A 16,281-nucleotide genomic window follows, 5' to 3' on the forward strand; every position below is an offset into this window, starting at 1 on the left:
AAGGTGTTACTGTTTTCTTTTCCCTTTCGTTAATCTGCGCTTTGTTTTGTTTTGGTATTTTGCACACAGCACGAGCACAATTGGCTGCCGAACTACAAACTCTGCCAAAGCCTACTTTGTCTGTGTTATCAGTCAAAATGGCAAATAAATCTGTGGTATGGCAGCATTTCATTAAAGTACATTTACATTTACAAAGTACTGTGTGACTCGGAAAACGTTGAATGCAAACTCTGCCAACAACGGTTTATTTTTCAAAGTTCGACGTCAAATATGATGTAGCCTACCACCTGAAAAACGTAAGTTGGCCTAGCCCTACTTCGCTCATGCTAACGCTCTGGGTTGAAAAATTAATATGCCTATTATAAGAATCACATCCAAATCGAATGACATTATGTTTTCTATGTCTTATTATTAGTAGGCTATTAGCGGCTGAATCTGCAATGTCCAGCAGCCATTGAGTCAGATCGGGAAAATGTTCGTAGGTTTTTTTGGAGAAAAAAAAAAGTGTTTCAAATTTCGATAAATCGATTTTCAGACGTTTTAGTCGAGTCTTGGTCGACCAAAGAAAATCTTAGTCGGGGACAGCCTTACTAGACATATTAGTAGAAGTATTAGTCCTTTGATTGAAATACCATACTGTTAAGAAGCTCTTTCTAGAGCTCCTATATAGGCCCAGGCCTGATAAACCTCTGAATGAAAACGTAATCTGACAGAGTTGTATAGCACTATGTACATAACTCTTGGTGTTCTAAACATGTCAAAGCTAGTATATGTAGAATAGCATAACTCAAACAAATCCCATAAAGTGCAATACAGTCTCTATGTGAGCTTAAACTTCACATACAAAACTGCATCCATACAGGAAAACCTGGGGCCGACCTTCATCGGATTATTATTCATCTCAATTCCTCGTAAACCCTTTATCTGACCCTCCAAATTGAATTTCCATGGGGATACAGGCATCTGGCAATCTCTTTGGCACTAAATCTTTAATGACCTTACTATCAGGAGAAGGAAGAAAAGAATACTGGTGTTTATATATTTGGAGGCTGCTCTAATGCACACATATTGATCCATAGGATTGCATAAAAAGGGCCAAAGTAGGACAGAGGAAGAGAGAGAAAGTGCGACAAATGTCAATTTACAAAACATTCACCTAAATTGTAGTAACCCTTTTTTGAGAATAGGCTGAAAACAGCTAAAACAAAAACAAAAACAACTCAAGACTACTCATGAGCAACAATGTCACCATTAAATATAGCTGCCACTGTGTGTGTGTAGCTCTCCCACTTGGCCAAAGGTCTTGCCCCCAGCAAAGGTGCTTGAGACCTTTAAAGGGCGGTCAGAGGGCCCAGATGCTCATGCTGATTGCTGACCCCTGGTACAGAGACGGTACCCAGGTCAAATGTAAGCCAGCTCCAAGCTAAGCCTGCTACAGGCTCATCTCGTTAGATGGGGACACGCCACGCACCAATCCTTACAGTGTGGGATTAGCGAAGGGCTAGGGTCGCAACCCCTCTGAGGTACGTCACAAATAAACAATGCGCTGTGCGTTGAAGAGCCCTTAACCCTGCATGAACTTTTTGACCAGGACTCTTTCACTCTCTTGTGCGTGCTTTAAGGCTCATCTTCTGATCTGCTATTGATGTGGATTCACGGATTACTCACAAGGAGATCATGATCCCTAACAGGGAAAGAGGGACCTATTAAGATACACACAATTGTAAGTAGTTATTGGGTGTGCTTTGCCTTCGGCAAGGGCACAACCTTTGTTCTCTTACATATATATTTATTATTATTATTATTTAATTTTTTTCGCGCCCCTAAAACTCAGTCAATATTTGGCCTACATAGACAACCTAGGTGTCAAAAGTTTCGTCTTGGTAGCGATTGAGTTGCTTCTATTGGGATTTAGGTTCCGTTGCACGGTTTAAGTAGAAATTACGTTTTTGTGGCGAAAAGTGAAGCTAACGGTGGCTAACTTGCTAGCCACAGTCAATGACGTTACTTACGTCACAAAAACTTGCGTGACTACCTCTAGCAGAACATTAGTTTAGCAGCTTGTTAACTTCTGGGAGATAGCTAAGCTAACTGCTTTACTGCAAGGCAGCTGCAGAAACGCCACAAGCAAAGAGACCAGGGTGATAACTATTTACTAATTTTACTTTGTGATATGACACACAATTGTGATGTGTGATGTACAATATAAGCTGATATTATTAAGGAAGTACATCTACTTTCGGAAACAGTAGTCTACTATTTCACTGAAGTATTAGCATCATGACATTAGCCTCTGTTGCCCGGGCAACACATCATTACCAGTGTAGCTCACTGCAACGCTGTAGCCTACGCGAGACACTACAAAAACATCTACACAGCTGTTTAGGAAGTCAAACGGCGACAGAACATGTTCGGCACTCCCCTTACTTAAGCTGATTTTTTACTACTTTTATTAGTTATATTATTGTTTTTATAATTTGCTATTGTAATTATTACTTTTATCACTTGTATTTTTTTAAAAATTGATTTTATGTAAAGCACCTTGAGCTACAATTATTGTATGAAATGTGCTATATAAACAAAGTCTTACTTACTTACTTACTTATTTATGTTTTGGGGGGCATATTTTCAGTTAGCAGATGGTACTGTTTGAATCGCGATTCCATCTTCTACTGCCGGTAACGTCGTAGAATAATCTTCAAAGGGCGTTCTTTATTAATGAATGAATGCAATGAGTAGGCTAAATGCCTGAAAATATCACGATAAGGGAAAAACTTAAAAGGACGTTTAAGTCATAGAGATTAGGTCAATTTTTACACCGGTCTGCCAAATGTATTCGTTTTGATTCAACGATGAGGCTGCATCTTGCAGGGGAAATGAGAAGACATCTATTTCATTATACACTTCACTCGTATTTTCGTACAATCAAAGCAAACTTTTGCTTTGATTGTCTGAGTTTCGTGAAGTGATTTCAATGACGCACGTGATTGGACAACACATCGTAGTTAGGGTTGGGTACCGAAACCCGGTTCCACTATGGAAACGGTTCCTACGCATCCGGTAGGAATCGGACCGGATTAGAACGCACATTTCGGTTACACTTAATGTGTCGACTGAAATATCCCTCTGTTGCTCCGAAACTGACGTAAACTATCACACTTTCTCTGTAGTCTACCATTAGCTAGCTACCGTAAATGTAGGCTACTTTCAAAATGCCATATTTTCCCTTTGGGCTCACCAAAACGGACGTTAAACCATATTACCCATTCACTGCACGTGATTGCTAGTAAACATATTACACTTACTCTGCTAGTCTATCGTTAGCTAGCTTTTAGTGCATTTAAAATGCCTAAAGCGAAGCGGTCGAAAGTGTGTCTGTATTTCACAGCCAAGGATTCCGACATCGCAAAATGCAACAAATGTTTCAAAACGATTACGTGCAAAGGGGGAAGCACGTCGAATTGATTGAAAAATGCAGTGACACACAGTGTTCGACAGCTTGCGGACATCAGTCCCTGGTCCCGGGACAGCCTCCCCAATTTGTCTGCCCTTTCAAACTCATACCTGTGTGTACAGGCCTCTTCAACACTGTCTGAGAGAGTTTTCTCTTGTGCAGGACATGCCATAAGTCAGGAGGCGTGTCGTATCTTGCCAGAGAAGGCAATATGGTAATCATTCTGCAAAACAACTGCTGAAGTTTGAAGCTGGTTTAGTTAGCATACCAACTTAAATTATTGTAGTTGTGTGTTAGGTGACTTAGGTTTAATTATTATATATTTAAGTAGGCTACTTCAAAACGTTAATATATTGTTAATATAAATAATATTGTTAATAATATATATTGTATATATTGTTATTATATATGTTAATATATTGGAGTCAGGTGGCTGAGCGGTTAGGGAATCGGGCTAGTAATCAGAAGGTTTCTGGTACGATTCCCGGCCGTGAAAAATGATGTGTCCTTGGGCAAGGCACTTCACCCTACAGGCCTTGGGGGGAATGTCCCTGTACTTACTGTAAGTCGCTCTGGATAAGAGCGTCTGCTAAATGACTAAATGTAATGTAATGTAAATGTTACATTTAAATAATTTTCCATTAAAAAAACCCATGAAAGAGCCTTTCTTTGATTACTTTCATTTTTCATTTTTTCAAGAATCGGTTTAGGAATCGGAATCGTTTTAAAAGTATCGGTTCGGTATCGGAATCGTATAAATCCAAACGATACCCAACCCTAATCATAGTATGGAGTGCTGTCTGGGACTTTCCCAGCTGAGCTGATCCAGCGCAGTATGTGTTCACTGAAAATAACTGTTGCTTCATCAGCGTTTAATTCAACAATTATTTATGAGAAACGTATCTGGTTCCAGATAGATCCTTCAATAGGTCTGCCAATTGTGCTGTAAGGTCTTATAGCTAAGCCTCAATTTCAACAAAACATTTAAAGATTTGATAAGTTCCAATGTTGAGGCTTCCACAGAGCTCGATAACAACCCATTCATTTGAATCAGGTGTGTTGGAGCAGGGAAACATCTAAAACATACAGAGCAGTGGACCTTGCGGACCAGGATTGAACACCCCTGCTTTAGGCTACAAAAAGCCAACAACCTTTATGTCAAAAATAAGAGCTGTTCCTCGAAAGCTAGCGTCTGACCTTGTATACTCTCTAGATCTACGATTTCAGTAAACACGTACCTTTACAGAGGAATCGTTGAAAATGTCCTGTGTATCCTCATCTGGGGACTTGTAACAGGATGCCAACATAATTGCGCTGGTCTGGAGGGTAGCTTTAGGAGTGGGGGATGCTTCAGAGGTGCTGGGCACATTCCTAGTGCTGCTAGGAGTTACCTCCTGTAAAGAATAAAATCAATCATTTGTGGGGGTGTATGTTCTAAAACAACAGTAGTCACTAGTCACTTTTAATGATTATGTTTCAATATAGGGTACACCACACTAGCCACCAAGAGGAAGATGGCCTTCACATCCAAGATTGGCAATTAATACTGACACAAATCCTGTCCTAACCACCTTAGTTAATCATTGCTTTGAGTAATTTTCTTTTCCTATTAGCTCAACCAGGCTGACTCAGCCTCCAATGTATAACTCAAACATCCAGAGTAACGTCACTCTTCTCTCCACTTCTAAGGCTCTAAGATATCAAACCATGCCACTTGGTCCAACAATGAGCCCTTACAAGCCTCCCGTTCAAATTAGTAGTCATGACACCAAAATGACATACCTCAGTAAGTGATAAGTTAAACCTAGGAAATCAACCAGTGACTTAAGAGACCAAACAGTACACATTCTGACAAATCACAACTGTCCATCTGTAGTATGTTTTACAGATCTGACTGCATCAACCTTTAAGAAAACATGTCTACTATGATAATCAACCTGAGATGTAACATCAGATGTCCTTATGGCTTCTGTGCCTGTTTAAATAAGGTTTTAGAAAGAAACAAGGACAGCCTGGATGGTGGAGCAAGAGACTCAGAGTGTGTGTGTGTGTGCGGAGGGGGGATAGACAGAGAGGCAGAGGGAGTGCGAGAGAGAAGGAGACCAGAAGCACGCATGACTCTGCTGCTTCGGTTGGAATTAAAAGACACCTGGCGTAATTAAGGGAATCCTTCCATCCATGATGGGTGTAACACATAGCCAACCTCAACACGATGCTAATCTGATCACCTCAGTTCTTCCACGGTAGGCTGCTGAAAGAAAAGAAAGAAGCGACATTGCATCATCCCATTGACGAGTTCATGTCCTCCCTCGTGAAGAACGGTCCATCCTTCGGGCAGCTGAGAGGAGATGGCGCAAGTCCAAAGACGGTCTGGACCTCGGTAACTATCACTTCCTTCTCTGCCTGCATAACTGATGCTAAAACCCACTACTTCCTGAACAAAATTAACTCTGCCTCAAACCCTCACAGTGCGTGTCCACTGCAGCGACGCGATGCGAGCGACAACATGTTTTCCATTCATTTTCTATGGAGCCAGGCGAATCGCTTGCGTGGTGTATTGTGGGTAGCGACGCGACCGAGTTGAGATTTTCTCAACTTTATGCAAATGAGGAGCGATTTTCGCTAGCGATGGCCAATCGGAGTGTTTTCTTGTTTCTCGTAACGTAGCAACCATGGTGAACATTTCTAGGTTTCAAGGTGGAGGAGAAACTAATCGTTTGTGTGGCTGCTTACCCTGTCCTGTACGATACATAGCTGTATTCGTACAGAGATGATAATAAAAAACGATGCATGGCGCAAGGTTGCCGAAGTTGTTGGTGCTTGTACTTTCAAATTCAGTCTAGTCACATTTCGTAACTTCGTTCTGTGGTAACTAACTAGCTAGCCCGGCTGGAACTCCCTATCGTATCGACAGATTAGCAGAGACTTTGAGTAATATAATAAACGTTTTTTACACATGTCAACGTGTATGTCTATTAAACTGTTTTGTATTTTGTATACAAGTTGTATTTTGATCGATGTTGCGAGTACGTAAACCCAAGTCTGCACACTTGGCCATGACAACTACAACAGTGACTTTAGAGAACTACATTTTACATTAATCTGTTTGAAACGCCCCCGAGCGTGGTGAACTGTGGGAAGGCGAGCGATGGCAAACGATTCGCATCGCTGCAGTGGACACGCACTGTCACACACTTTTCTCTACCTTCTCCAGCCTTCTTAACCGACCTCCCCCACCCTCCCCCTCCACCCTGACAGCAGACGACTTCTCCTCCTTCTTTGAGAAAAAAGTTGCTGACATTAGCAGTCGGTTCCCTGAACCCACCTTTCCTACCCACTCACCCTCTATGACTGACCCAACTAAATGTCTAAACTCTTTTTCTCCCCTCAGGCCAGAGTTAGCCCTCTACTCAAAAAACCCTCCCTTAACCCAGCCGTCCTCCAGAACTATTTATTTATTTATAAAATGTATTTGACAGGGACAATGCAGATAAACATAGCTGTAGAGCAAAGTTTGCAGCCGATGTAATACACATAGAAATTATAGCAAGTGTTAATTTCTGTCACTGGATGGGCCTTTCTACAATAACACACAATAAAAACAATATACAATTTAAAAAATCCCAAATGAAAAAGTACAAAAGTTCAAAGAGTTCTACAGACCAGTATCACTGCTACCCTTCTTTTCTAAAACAATTGAACATGCTGTATATAACCAACTGTCAAACTTTCTCTCTCAGAACAACCTACTTGACCCCAACCAATCAGGCTTCAAGACTGGCCACTGTCACTGGCCTCCTGTCAGTCACCACTGCCCTCCAGTCTGCCAGAGCGGCTTCGAGGTCATCCGTCATCATTCTGCTGGACCTTTCTGCAGCATTTGATACGGTTAACCATCAAATCCTGCTGGCCAAACTCTCTGAGATGGGCATCACTGGCACTGCACTTCAGTGGATCTCATGCAAAGTGTCAGGCCCCCGCCAGCTCTCCACTGGTGTGCCACAGGGCTCCGTCCTTGGACCCCTATTCTCTTCTCCCTGTACACCACCTCGCTTGGACCAATCATCACCTCCCATGGCTTCTCCTACCACTGCTATGCTGACGACACGCAGTTGTACCTGTCGTTCCCCCCGACTGATCCGGGGATCTCAGCTAGGATCGAGGCCTGCCTCACAGACATCTCCGCCTGGATGACCAAGCACCACCTCCAGTTGAACCTCGCCAAAACAGAACTCCTCATCATCCCGGCCAAACCCTCCATCTCCCACAATCTCTCAATCACCCTGGGATCGGCGACGGTGACCCCTTCATCTTCTGCCAGGAACCTCGGGGTGACCATGGATGACGAGGTCTCCCTCACAGCCCACATTGCTGCGGTCTCCCGTTCGTGTAGATTCATCCTCTACAACATCCGGAAGATTAGGAGATACCTGTCTGAGCATTCCACCCAGCTGCTAGTCCAAGCACTTGTCCTCTCAAAGTTGGACTACTGCAACTCGCTGCTCGCCGGTCTCCCAGCATGCGCAACCCGCCCTCTCCAGAGGATTCAGAATGCAGCGGCCCGTCTGGTCTTCAATCTACCCAGACGCTCCCATGTTACTCCGCTCCTAATCTCCCTCCACTGGCTTCCCATCACGGCCCGTATCAGATTCAAGAGTTACACCCCCCCCCCCCCCCCCCCCCCCACCTACGGTCTTCTTCTAACCGTCTGGTGGTCCCACCGCTCAAGAGCGCCCGGTCCCAACACAAGCTCTTCTCCTGTCTGGCCCCCCAATGGTGGAATCAACTCCCCACCTCCATCAGGGACACTGACTGTCTCCCCACCTTCAAGAAAAGGCTCAAGACGCACTTGTTCCGGGAGTACAACGGCACTTTGGAATGCTTGGCTGGACCTGATGTTAGTTTCCTCCAAGATCACAATGACTCTTATTGAGAGACTTGTTGCTCTTGTTTGTTAGATGTAACGGTTTGAAATTATTGTACTCGCTGTGAAATATTTTACTGTTGATTGTTTTTCTACAGGTACACTCTTGCACTTTTTGAGTTTCATGTTGTTTAATTGTAACTTGTTTAACTGCATGGTCTTATGTTTCTTCCCTTTGGCACTTATTTGGTTTTTCACAATGTATGCTTCATGTTTTGGCTGCTCACAATGTTTGGGGCTATCTCGTTGTTATGATCAGTGACCTATGCTCTTTTGTAAAGCTCTCTCTTGGAAGTCGCTTTGGATAAAAGCGTCTGCTAAATGCATAAATGTAATGTAAATGTAATAAGACACCTCATACGATGCCTTATCTTTCTGATCGAATTACACAGACACATTTAACTACGGACTCCGCTTCAAACCACAGCTTCAACACACCAACAAAGTTAATGCAACTAGCCGTATTTCTTACTTGGGACATTGGTATGAAGTGATTTATATTGTGTGTTTGACTAGACTACACATAAATCTGACGTGTAGTCTAAGACCTGACTCTTCCAGTTATTAGCCTAGACAAGGCCAGATTATTCTTCCCACTATTCTATTCCCACTCTTTTCACCTTTCCATTGGTCAAATTGTTCATTTTGTTATCCAACTCTAAAACTAACAATAACAATATTTAGTACTTTTCATCATATCACTGTTCCATTTACTTCAATAATCATTGTGTATATACACAATATAATAATATTAAATAGCGTAATTTGATCTCTCATGTTATCTGATCTGCTCTACTCTCATAACGAATGTATTCCTTTAGAATACTGAGCCCTACATAATAACTGGGTTTCCTCCATCTCCCTAAACCCATATTGAGGTGGTGCCCCTAATAACTCAATACTTGATTATAGATTAAGTATAACTATTCTTAAACGACCACACCTCGCTACAAAGGGGGAGGATTCTAAAACTCTAAATTTTTTAACATAATGTATACTTGAAAAGGTTTGTGGTGGGCTCAAGACGAGAAGCGAACCCTTGGGATTGACACTTGTTCTTTTCACTGAAGTGAGTGGCTGCTAATGACATACTGGGTGGCGTGTGTCTGATCAATGCGTTTTGCATTGACCAGAGCTAACATGATAAATATTAACTATCGAACAAGCAATCCAATTAAGAATGCCACCATGAATAAGTAGCCCCAATGATGTCATTCCAGAGATAATACTGTAAGGTCTTAGCAGTTCCATGCATTCTCCATGTTTGTAACTGATAAACAACTTGACATTCATTCAATCAGTGGAATGTTGCATTTCAATCAGAGCTCTGCTGCATCTCCATTCACTGCAGCTCTGCTGGCGTTCGTGGAAAATGGGCATTCTATAACAATATAACAAAAAGCATTGGATTGTAGTTAACGAGTTAAGAAGAGTTTTGCCACCCTCTAGTGGTAATAGGAGCATGACTAAGCTTTGAAAAAGCTACTGTTCAGTGACATCATCAAACAGGCTTTACTTTAGACCAGTGTTTCTCAACTGGTGCGAGCTGGTGTGGCGTGGGTCGCGGACGTGTGCTTCGGCTCCGTCTAAAAACAGTGGCGGCTGCTGGTCTTTCAAACAGGGGAAGCTAATTTTCGGCCTACATCATATACGTTTTCAGTTCACTGGCTAGTTCACCCCTACGACACTAGCCTAGCCTACAGTATGGATGAATGAACGAACGATCTAACCAAAAAATATTTAAACCCGAAGGAAATATGGGATTAGGTTCAACTGAAACAAGGAATGTGATGCATAATTGTATGAAATGTATGATGAAAATTGGCTAGCAATTTCGCCAAGCAAATACCAAGAAATAGGTTGCAGCCGTTTGTCTTTCAACTACAGTTGCAAAATCCGTGATGGGACTGAGCTTGAATAGCTTCGGCGACTTTTTATAGTACAAAATCGCTGTCAATCAAAAGGAGATGCAGTCTTTCGACAGACCCTCCAATCATCACGCGGAAGCCCAGCGTCCAGGCCAGCCCACTCCTCCATTCACCCCCAGAGACGCTGAGCGTCCAGGGCGGGACATAATCGCAGCATTTATCCAATGACCGTATAGTTTCGAAGCACTGAAAAAAACTGTTCATCGCAGCCCCATTGAAGTCCATGGAAGCTGAGCTTCAACAGGGAAATGCACTGTGACGCTACGGGAATGTATGAGAAGGAAATCAGTCAGTCGACCTGCTAATATATGTAGCTGATTCTGAACAAACTCGTCTTCGCTATGAACGTGTTCTAACGCATTTAAAATGTTAACACAATCGTAAATATTTGACCATTAATATTTTGAAATGTTAGGGGAAACTGAGTTTGAATAGCTTCGGTGACTTTTTATAGTACAAAATCACTGTCAATCAAAAGGAGATGCAGTCTTTCGACAGACCCTCCAATCATCACGCGGAAGCCCAGCGTCCAGGCCAGACCTCGATATGAACGTGTTCTAACGCATTTAAAATGTTAACACAATAGTAAATATTTGACCATGAATTTTTTTAAATGTTAGGGGAAGCTGAGTTCCCCTTGCAGTCTTAAAGAAATCGCCACTGTCTAAAAACCAAATGTTTATTTTTATTACGTTACCGAACATCCGATGGTGTGCTTTTATTTTGAAAGGTGCTCGAGTTGATATAGCCGTCTAGATTTATACAGACTTATACAGAGTTACATGCCACCCACCAAGCCAATCAGAAACACCACCTGCCATTTCTTTTAGATGGCACCATCTGTAAGTTTATAGCATTCAAATGTTTTGTTTGTATAAAGTCATTATTTGAACAAGTCAGGGGTCTCATTTATAAACATTGCGTACGCACAAAACGGGTCTGGAAATGTGCGTACGCTGCTTCCCACGCAAAAGTTGTGATTTATAAAAAACAAACTTGGCGGGAGAATGTGCGGTCCTCCACGCAAACTCTGACCCATCCGTAGGCCTACGCACATTTTGGAGACAGTGGGAACAAACAACAAACAAATAAATAGATTATTATTTAACTTTTTTGGGAAAAATAAACATCAACATCTGAAGCAACAGGTTTTATGTGGTAGCAAAGCTGATGGAGGATTTGATATGTTAGCCTTTTTTGATGTTAATAACACTTTTAAAATTACATGGATTAAACAGTGTGTTACCTTTCCTGACTATCTGGTATTTTATCCCATCTAATATTTTTAAATTGGTGGGTGGACTAAAATTGTTGTTATCTTGCAACTTTACCCCCCCTAAACTCCCTTTAAAATTGTCCAAATTTCATGAACAAGCTCTCTTGGCATGGAAACTTTGTTTTGTCCACAACTTTTCCCCACACAAATTAAAGATATGGAATAATGAATTGATTATAACCAAGAACAAATAGATTTTCCTTGAGAATTGGCATGAGAAATGAATTGACTATCTTTATGATATTATGGCTTTTACCATATAAATTCTGTATCCCTAACAAAAGTTAAAGATGTGCATTTAAGAATTTTACACAAAATTTACCCTACAAATGAATATATATTGAAATTTAGAAATGATGAACCAAACTGTACTTTCTGTCTATTGATCATCTTTTTTTTTAAATGCCCTCTTATTGGTAAATTTTGGGTTGAATTCTTCTCATTGCAACTCAGATGTTGAATACATAGGGAATGTTTTTATTTTATTAGCTAAATTCTTTATACATAAATGAAAATTTTCCTCTATAGTGCCTAAATTTGTTCATTTTCTACATGACGTCAATTACCTTGTTGAAACGTTAAAACTTGTGCATAATTAAAAAAGTGTCAAATGGTTGAATTATTATGAATTATTTGAATTATTATGAAAAGTTTTGTTAATTACAGTATAACCTGTGCCTCTTTACAATAAAAAAAAAAATCGTTTATAGTTGTATATTATTTAAATTGATCTTGAAGATGTCTCTCATATAATGGTCATTGCTGTATTGACTGAACTGGCATTGTATTTGTTAACATTTTTGCAACAAAAAAAAAAGTTTGAGCGGAAGTACGTAGGAGGGCAGAGCCAGGCTAACAGTGACCGGCTCACCGGTCTAAATAACGTTACATAACCAATTAAACTTCATCTTTAGATTCTTAACTTTAATGTAGATCTTAGATTGACCGCTAATATAAACCAATCATTCCCTTTACGAGACGCGACTGTAGATAACAAAAAATGGTTGTCGCAGTCTAGAGCCCTTTGCCATATTAAAACCTGCCAACTACAACACTCGACTGTTCCTTGGAATAAATCGTATGGTTAAGAGTTTAGCTGACTGTGTATCTCAACAGGCCCAGGGTTAGAGATGGCACTTTGAATGAGAAAAGTTGAGAAACACTGCTTTAGACTTTAGTTCTATTGTATTTGTGTTTGGTGTAGTGGTAAAATAAGTACTGGGTAGCTATGTTAAATAATAATAAGTGATATTCATTTTTAGAATCTGTCATGCTGACGACGAGAATAAACTCTAGCTTGCATTTGTGGAAAAAGACATGAGATACTTAACTCGGTGGATGGACAGACTCCATCCACTGCTTTTACCTCTGGTTCAATCCAGGAGATGGACTGCTGGCTCTGGGGTGGTGCTGCAGACCTAGGCTGCAGTGGGCCGATGGGGACAGCAGAGGGCGCTGTATGCACTCCATCTCTCTGCAGCATGGCCACAGTCAGTTTGAGCAGGAAGGGGCTGATATCTTTGGGAATTCCAGCTTGGATGGCCTTGATGTCATTGAGGTCTGGAAAGGAAATAGGGTAGGACAGGGAGGAACATGGGTATATATGTAAGGTGAGTTACTCAATAAGGTTATTGACAGAAGCCCAATGGGATGTTACACACTCCGCTTGCCCTATGATCAAAGTCTGAAGTCGTAAAGAACATGGTGGGAACATGCTGGAAATTATGCAACAGAAATACAACATTGGTTACTGTGACAGTTGTCTACAGCAAAAACACATTCTCCAGTGGATCTATTGAGCTGTACTACCTACAGTTAATCAAGACACTCACGTGATTGATTTCACCATTTATTCATACACATGACAAATGGTTTAACATTGGCGGAATGGATGTACATGGGGAAGCACTGCCGGCCTTCACTGCAGCATGCATGACATGAGGTAGGGAGCAACAAGTTAAATCCCCAAATCACCGACACTCTGCCAGTCTATACTATGTGTAGAACAGAGCGTCGCTCCTCCTGAGCCACAGGAGGACCACATGACATCCCACTGTTACTAATGACAAAACAAGGTGTTTTCTGGATGCCCAGGTCATGCTATCATTACAATGACTGCGGCTTTGTGTGCATATCCTTCATGTCGCATACATGAGGATGTGAGACAAATGTCAGCGGTGCATTCGCTGTTCCCAGGGCATCTTAACGGACGTCCCCATGTAGACACTGTGGATTCTGATGGCGACGTAGCGCATCATAGCACGTCGGCGGACCACCACGGCTACATGGAAATCCGAACGGACATACTAGCATTGCAATGTATGAAGCCAACCAGCCACAGGATACATGGGGACCACATTGGTCACCGGAGGTCTCAGACCCACTCAGCTTGAGCGCCTGCTCAGCTTCTTCTTGAGCGCCTGCTCAGCTTCTTCTTGAGCGCCTGCTCAGCTTCTTCTTGAGCGCCTGCTCTGCTCCTTCTTGAGCACCTGCTCAGCTTCTTCTTGAGCGCCTGCTCAGCTTCTTCTTGTGTGCCTGCTCAGCTTCTTCTTGTGCACCTGCTCAGCTTCTTCTTGAGCGCCTGCTCAGCTTCTTCTTGTGCGCCTGCTCAGCTTCTTCTTGTGCACCTGCTCAGCTTCTTCTTGAGCGCCTGCTCAGCTTCTTCTTGAGCGGTGCTCAGCTTCTTCTTGAGCGCCTGCTCAGCTGCTCAGCCTAGAGTGGATAGTCGCTGAGTGTTAACCAATGCAAGCCTCTATGGTGTACCAGCTGCAAGCATCGCCCGACACACAGTCACGGTCTCTGTTCTCAAGCGCTCATGAGTTCTGTGCTTCCACAACGTCCAGCCAGGACGTGGACACCAGAAGCAGCCGCCCTGATCCGTAAGGAATACGCTGTATACAGCTCCGGAGACAGGCCATAGCGCTCGCACAGACCTCAGTGGCGTTGCGTGAGCCACGATCTGGTCATGGCCTTGCCGGCTGCGTCATAGACGGGCTCCCCAGAAGGCTGCATGATGAAGGATACGTACACCGAATGTACAACTGGACACCTGCCACTAATGCTTTGATGTATGTATAAGAATATTGAAGCCAGGCAGGGGTTGACGGTATTCACTTGCCCTTTGACGAGGGCACAGATCGGGGAAGCGTCCCTGCAGGCTACCTGCAGCATGCAGATACCTATTGCAATCAGCATAGCTGGCTTCATGCAGACCGTCTCACAAGCTTCTCGGTTCATCATTATCGTTACTCATTTATCTGACGCATTGATTATATCTGAAACATATGTTCAGCATTGTCAGTACACATTGGTATATCTTAAAGGTGTAAACCGAGCCCTGGTATTCTTCCCCACCTTTGAGAAAATGAAGCTCAACGCTCCAATTTGAAAATGTTCCTCTTATGATGTCATAAGACAACATGCGTGCAAATGACCAAAGATAGACTAGATAGGCTACAGTATTTGGGGACCCCTAAGGCCTGTATAAAGCATCCAAAATGGCATGTCATGGGACCTTAAGTATTGATGTGTCTCTTAAAGTAAGAGACATGACAAATATGAAATAGCAGCAGGATTAGCATCGTAGATTCATTCCTTCACAGGACACATCCCTGCTAGGGATGTTCATGACTTATCATTGATCGATTCTTTGCTGTTCAGAATGTATCCAGTAAAATGTAAGCTATTAACCGACAACGTTTGCTGTCTCCATTGTTAGGCTACTTAAAACGTAACTAGGACGATGTACTCCAGTGCTTCCGCTGTATTCATCATACCGCTGCTTCGGAATTGAATGAAACATCATCAAATGTGAGCGAGTAGATCCCGATTAGATTGGATCTAGTGATGGGTCGGATCATTTTACTGATTCGGTTCTTTGAATCGGTTCTTTGAATGGTCACGAACTGTGGGTAGTGACCGAAAGAACAAGATCGCGAATACAAGCGGCCGAAATGAGTTTTCTCCGCAGGGTGTCCAGGCTCTCCCTTAGAGATAGGGTGAGAAGCTCGGTCATCCGGGAGGGGCTCAGAGTAGAACCGCTGCTCCTCCGCGTCAAGAGGGGCCAGTTGAGGTGGCTCGGGCATCTGATAAGGATGCCGCCTGGACGCCTCCCTGGTGAGGTGTTCTGGGCACGTCCCACTGGGAAGAGGCCCCGGGGAAGACCCAGGACACGCTGGAGGGACTATGTCTCTCGGCTGGCCTGGGAACGCCTCGGGGTCCCCCAGGAAGAGCTGGTGGAAGTGGCCGGGGAGAGGAAAGTCTGGGCCTCCCTGCTTAGGTTGCTGCCGCCGCGACCCGACCCCCGGACAAGCGGAAGATGATGGATGGATGGTTCTTTGAATCTCGTTCAGTAAAATGAACAAATCGTTTTTCGAGTCATTCGTTCATTTCAACGGGGGGAGGGGGGGGTGGCTATCCGTCCACTGCAAACACGTATCATATTCTCATGTAGGTTAGTGCATGACATTTGCACCAGCAGATACAATTTTCAAAGACATTCCTGCATTAAAATAATGTATCATGACAGTTTGTATGATTTGGTCATTTATTATCACACTAGCATTGAATTATCACGGCAAACAATTACACTGCACTAAACTGTAAGTGTAAATGTAAAGTGAAAATAACAAAAACAGTCAGTATGATGACTTGAGCGAATATCATTCACGTCTTACTAAAACAGCGGCCACGCGAAAGG

General features: G+C 42.8%; 1 protein-coding gene across 7 annotated transcripts in view; it reads right to left on the reverse strand.

Moving 5' to 3' along the window:
• wrn (WRN RecQ like helicase) overlaps nt 1–16,281 on the reverse strand; it is a 94,404-nt gene that overhangs the window by 627 nt on the left and 77,496 nt on the right. For 6 of the 7 annotated variants that reach the window (XM_067258024.1, XM_067258022.1, XM_067258023.1 and 3 more), the window contains 2 exons: nt 12,949–13,142; nt 4,693–4,848 (listed from right to left, as the gene is read on the reverse strand). In XM_067258024.1, coding sequence (XP_067114125.1) covers nt 4,693–4,848; nt 12,949–13,142 — 350 coding nt within the window. Of the gene's footprint in view, nt 1–4,692; nt 4,849–12,948; nt 13,143–16,281 lie in introns of those variants that run through there. The other variant, XM_067258026.1, reaches the window with a different exon arrangement.

Source organism: Osmerus mordax, chromosome 20, assembly GCF_038355195.1.
Source record: "Osmerus mordax isolate fOsmMor3 chromosome 20, fOsmMor3.pri, whole genome shotgun sequence".
Lineage (NCBI taxonomy): Eukaryota > Metazoa > Chordata > Actinopteri > Osmeriformes > Osmeridae > Osmerus > Osmerus mordax.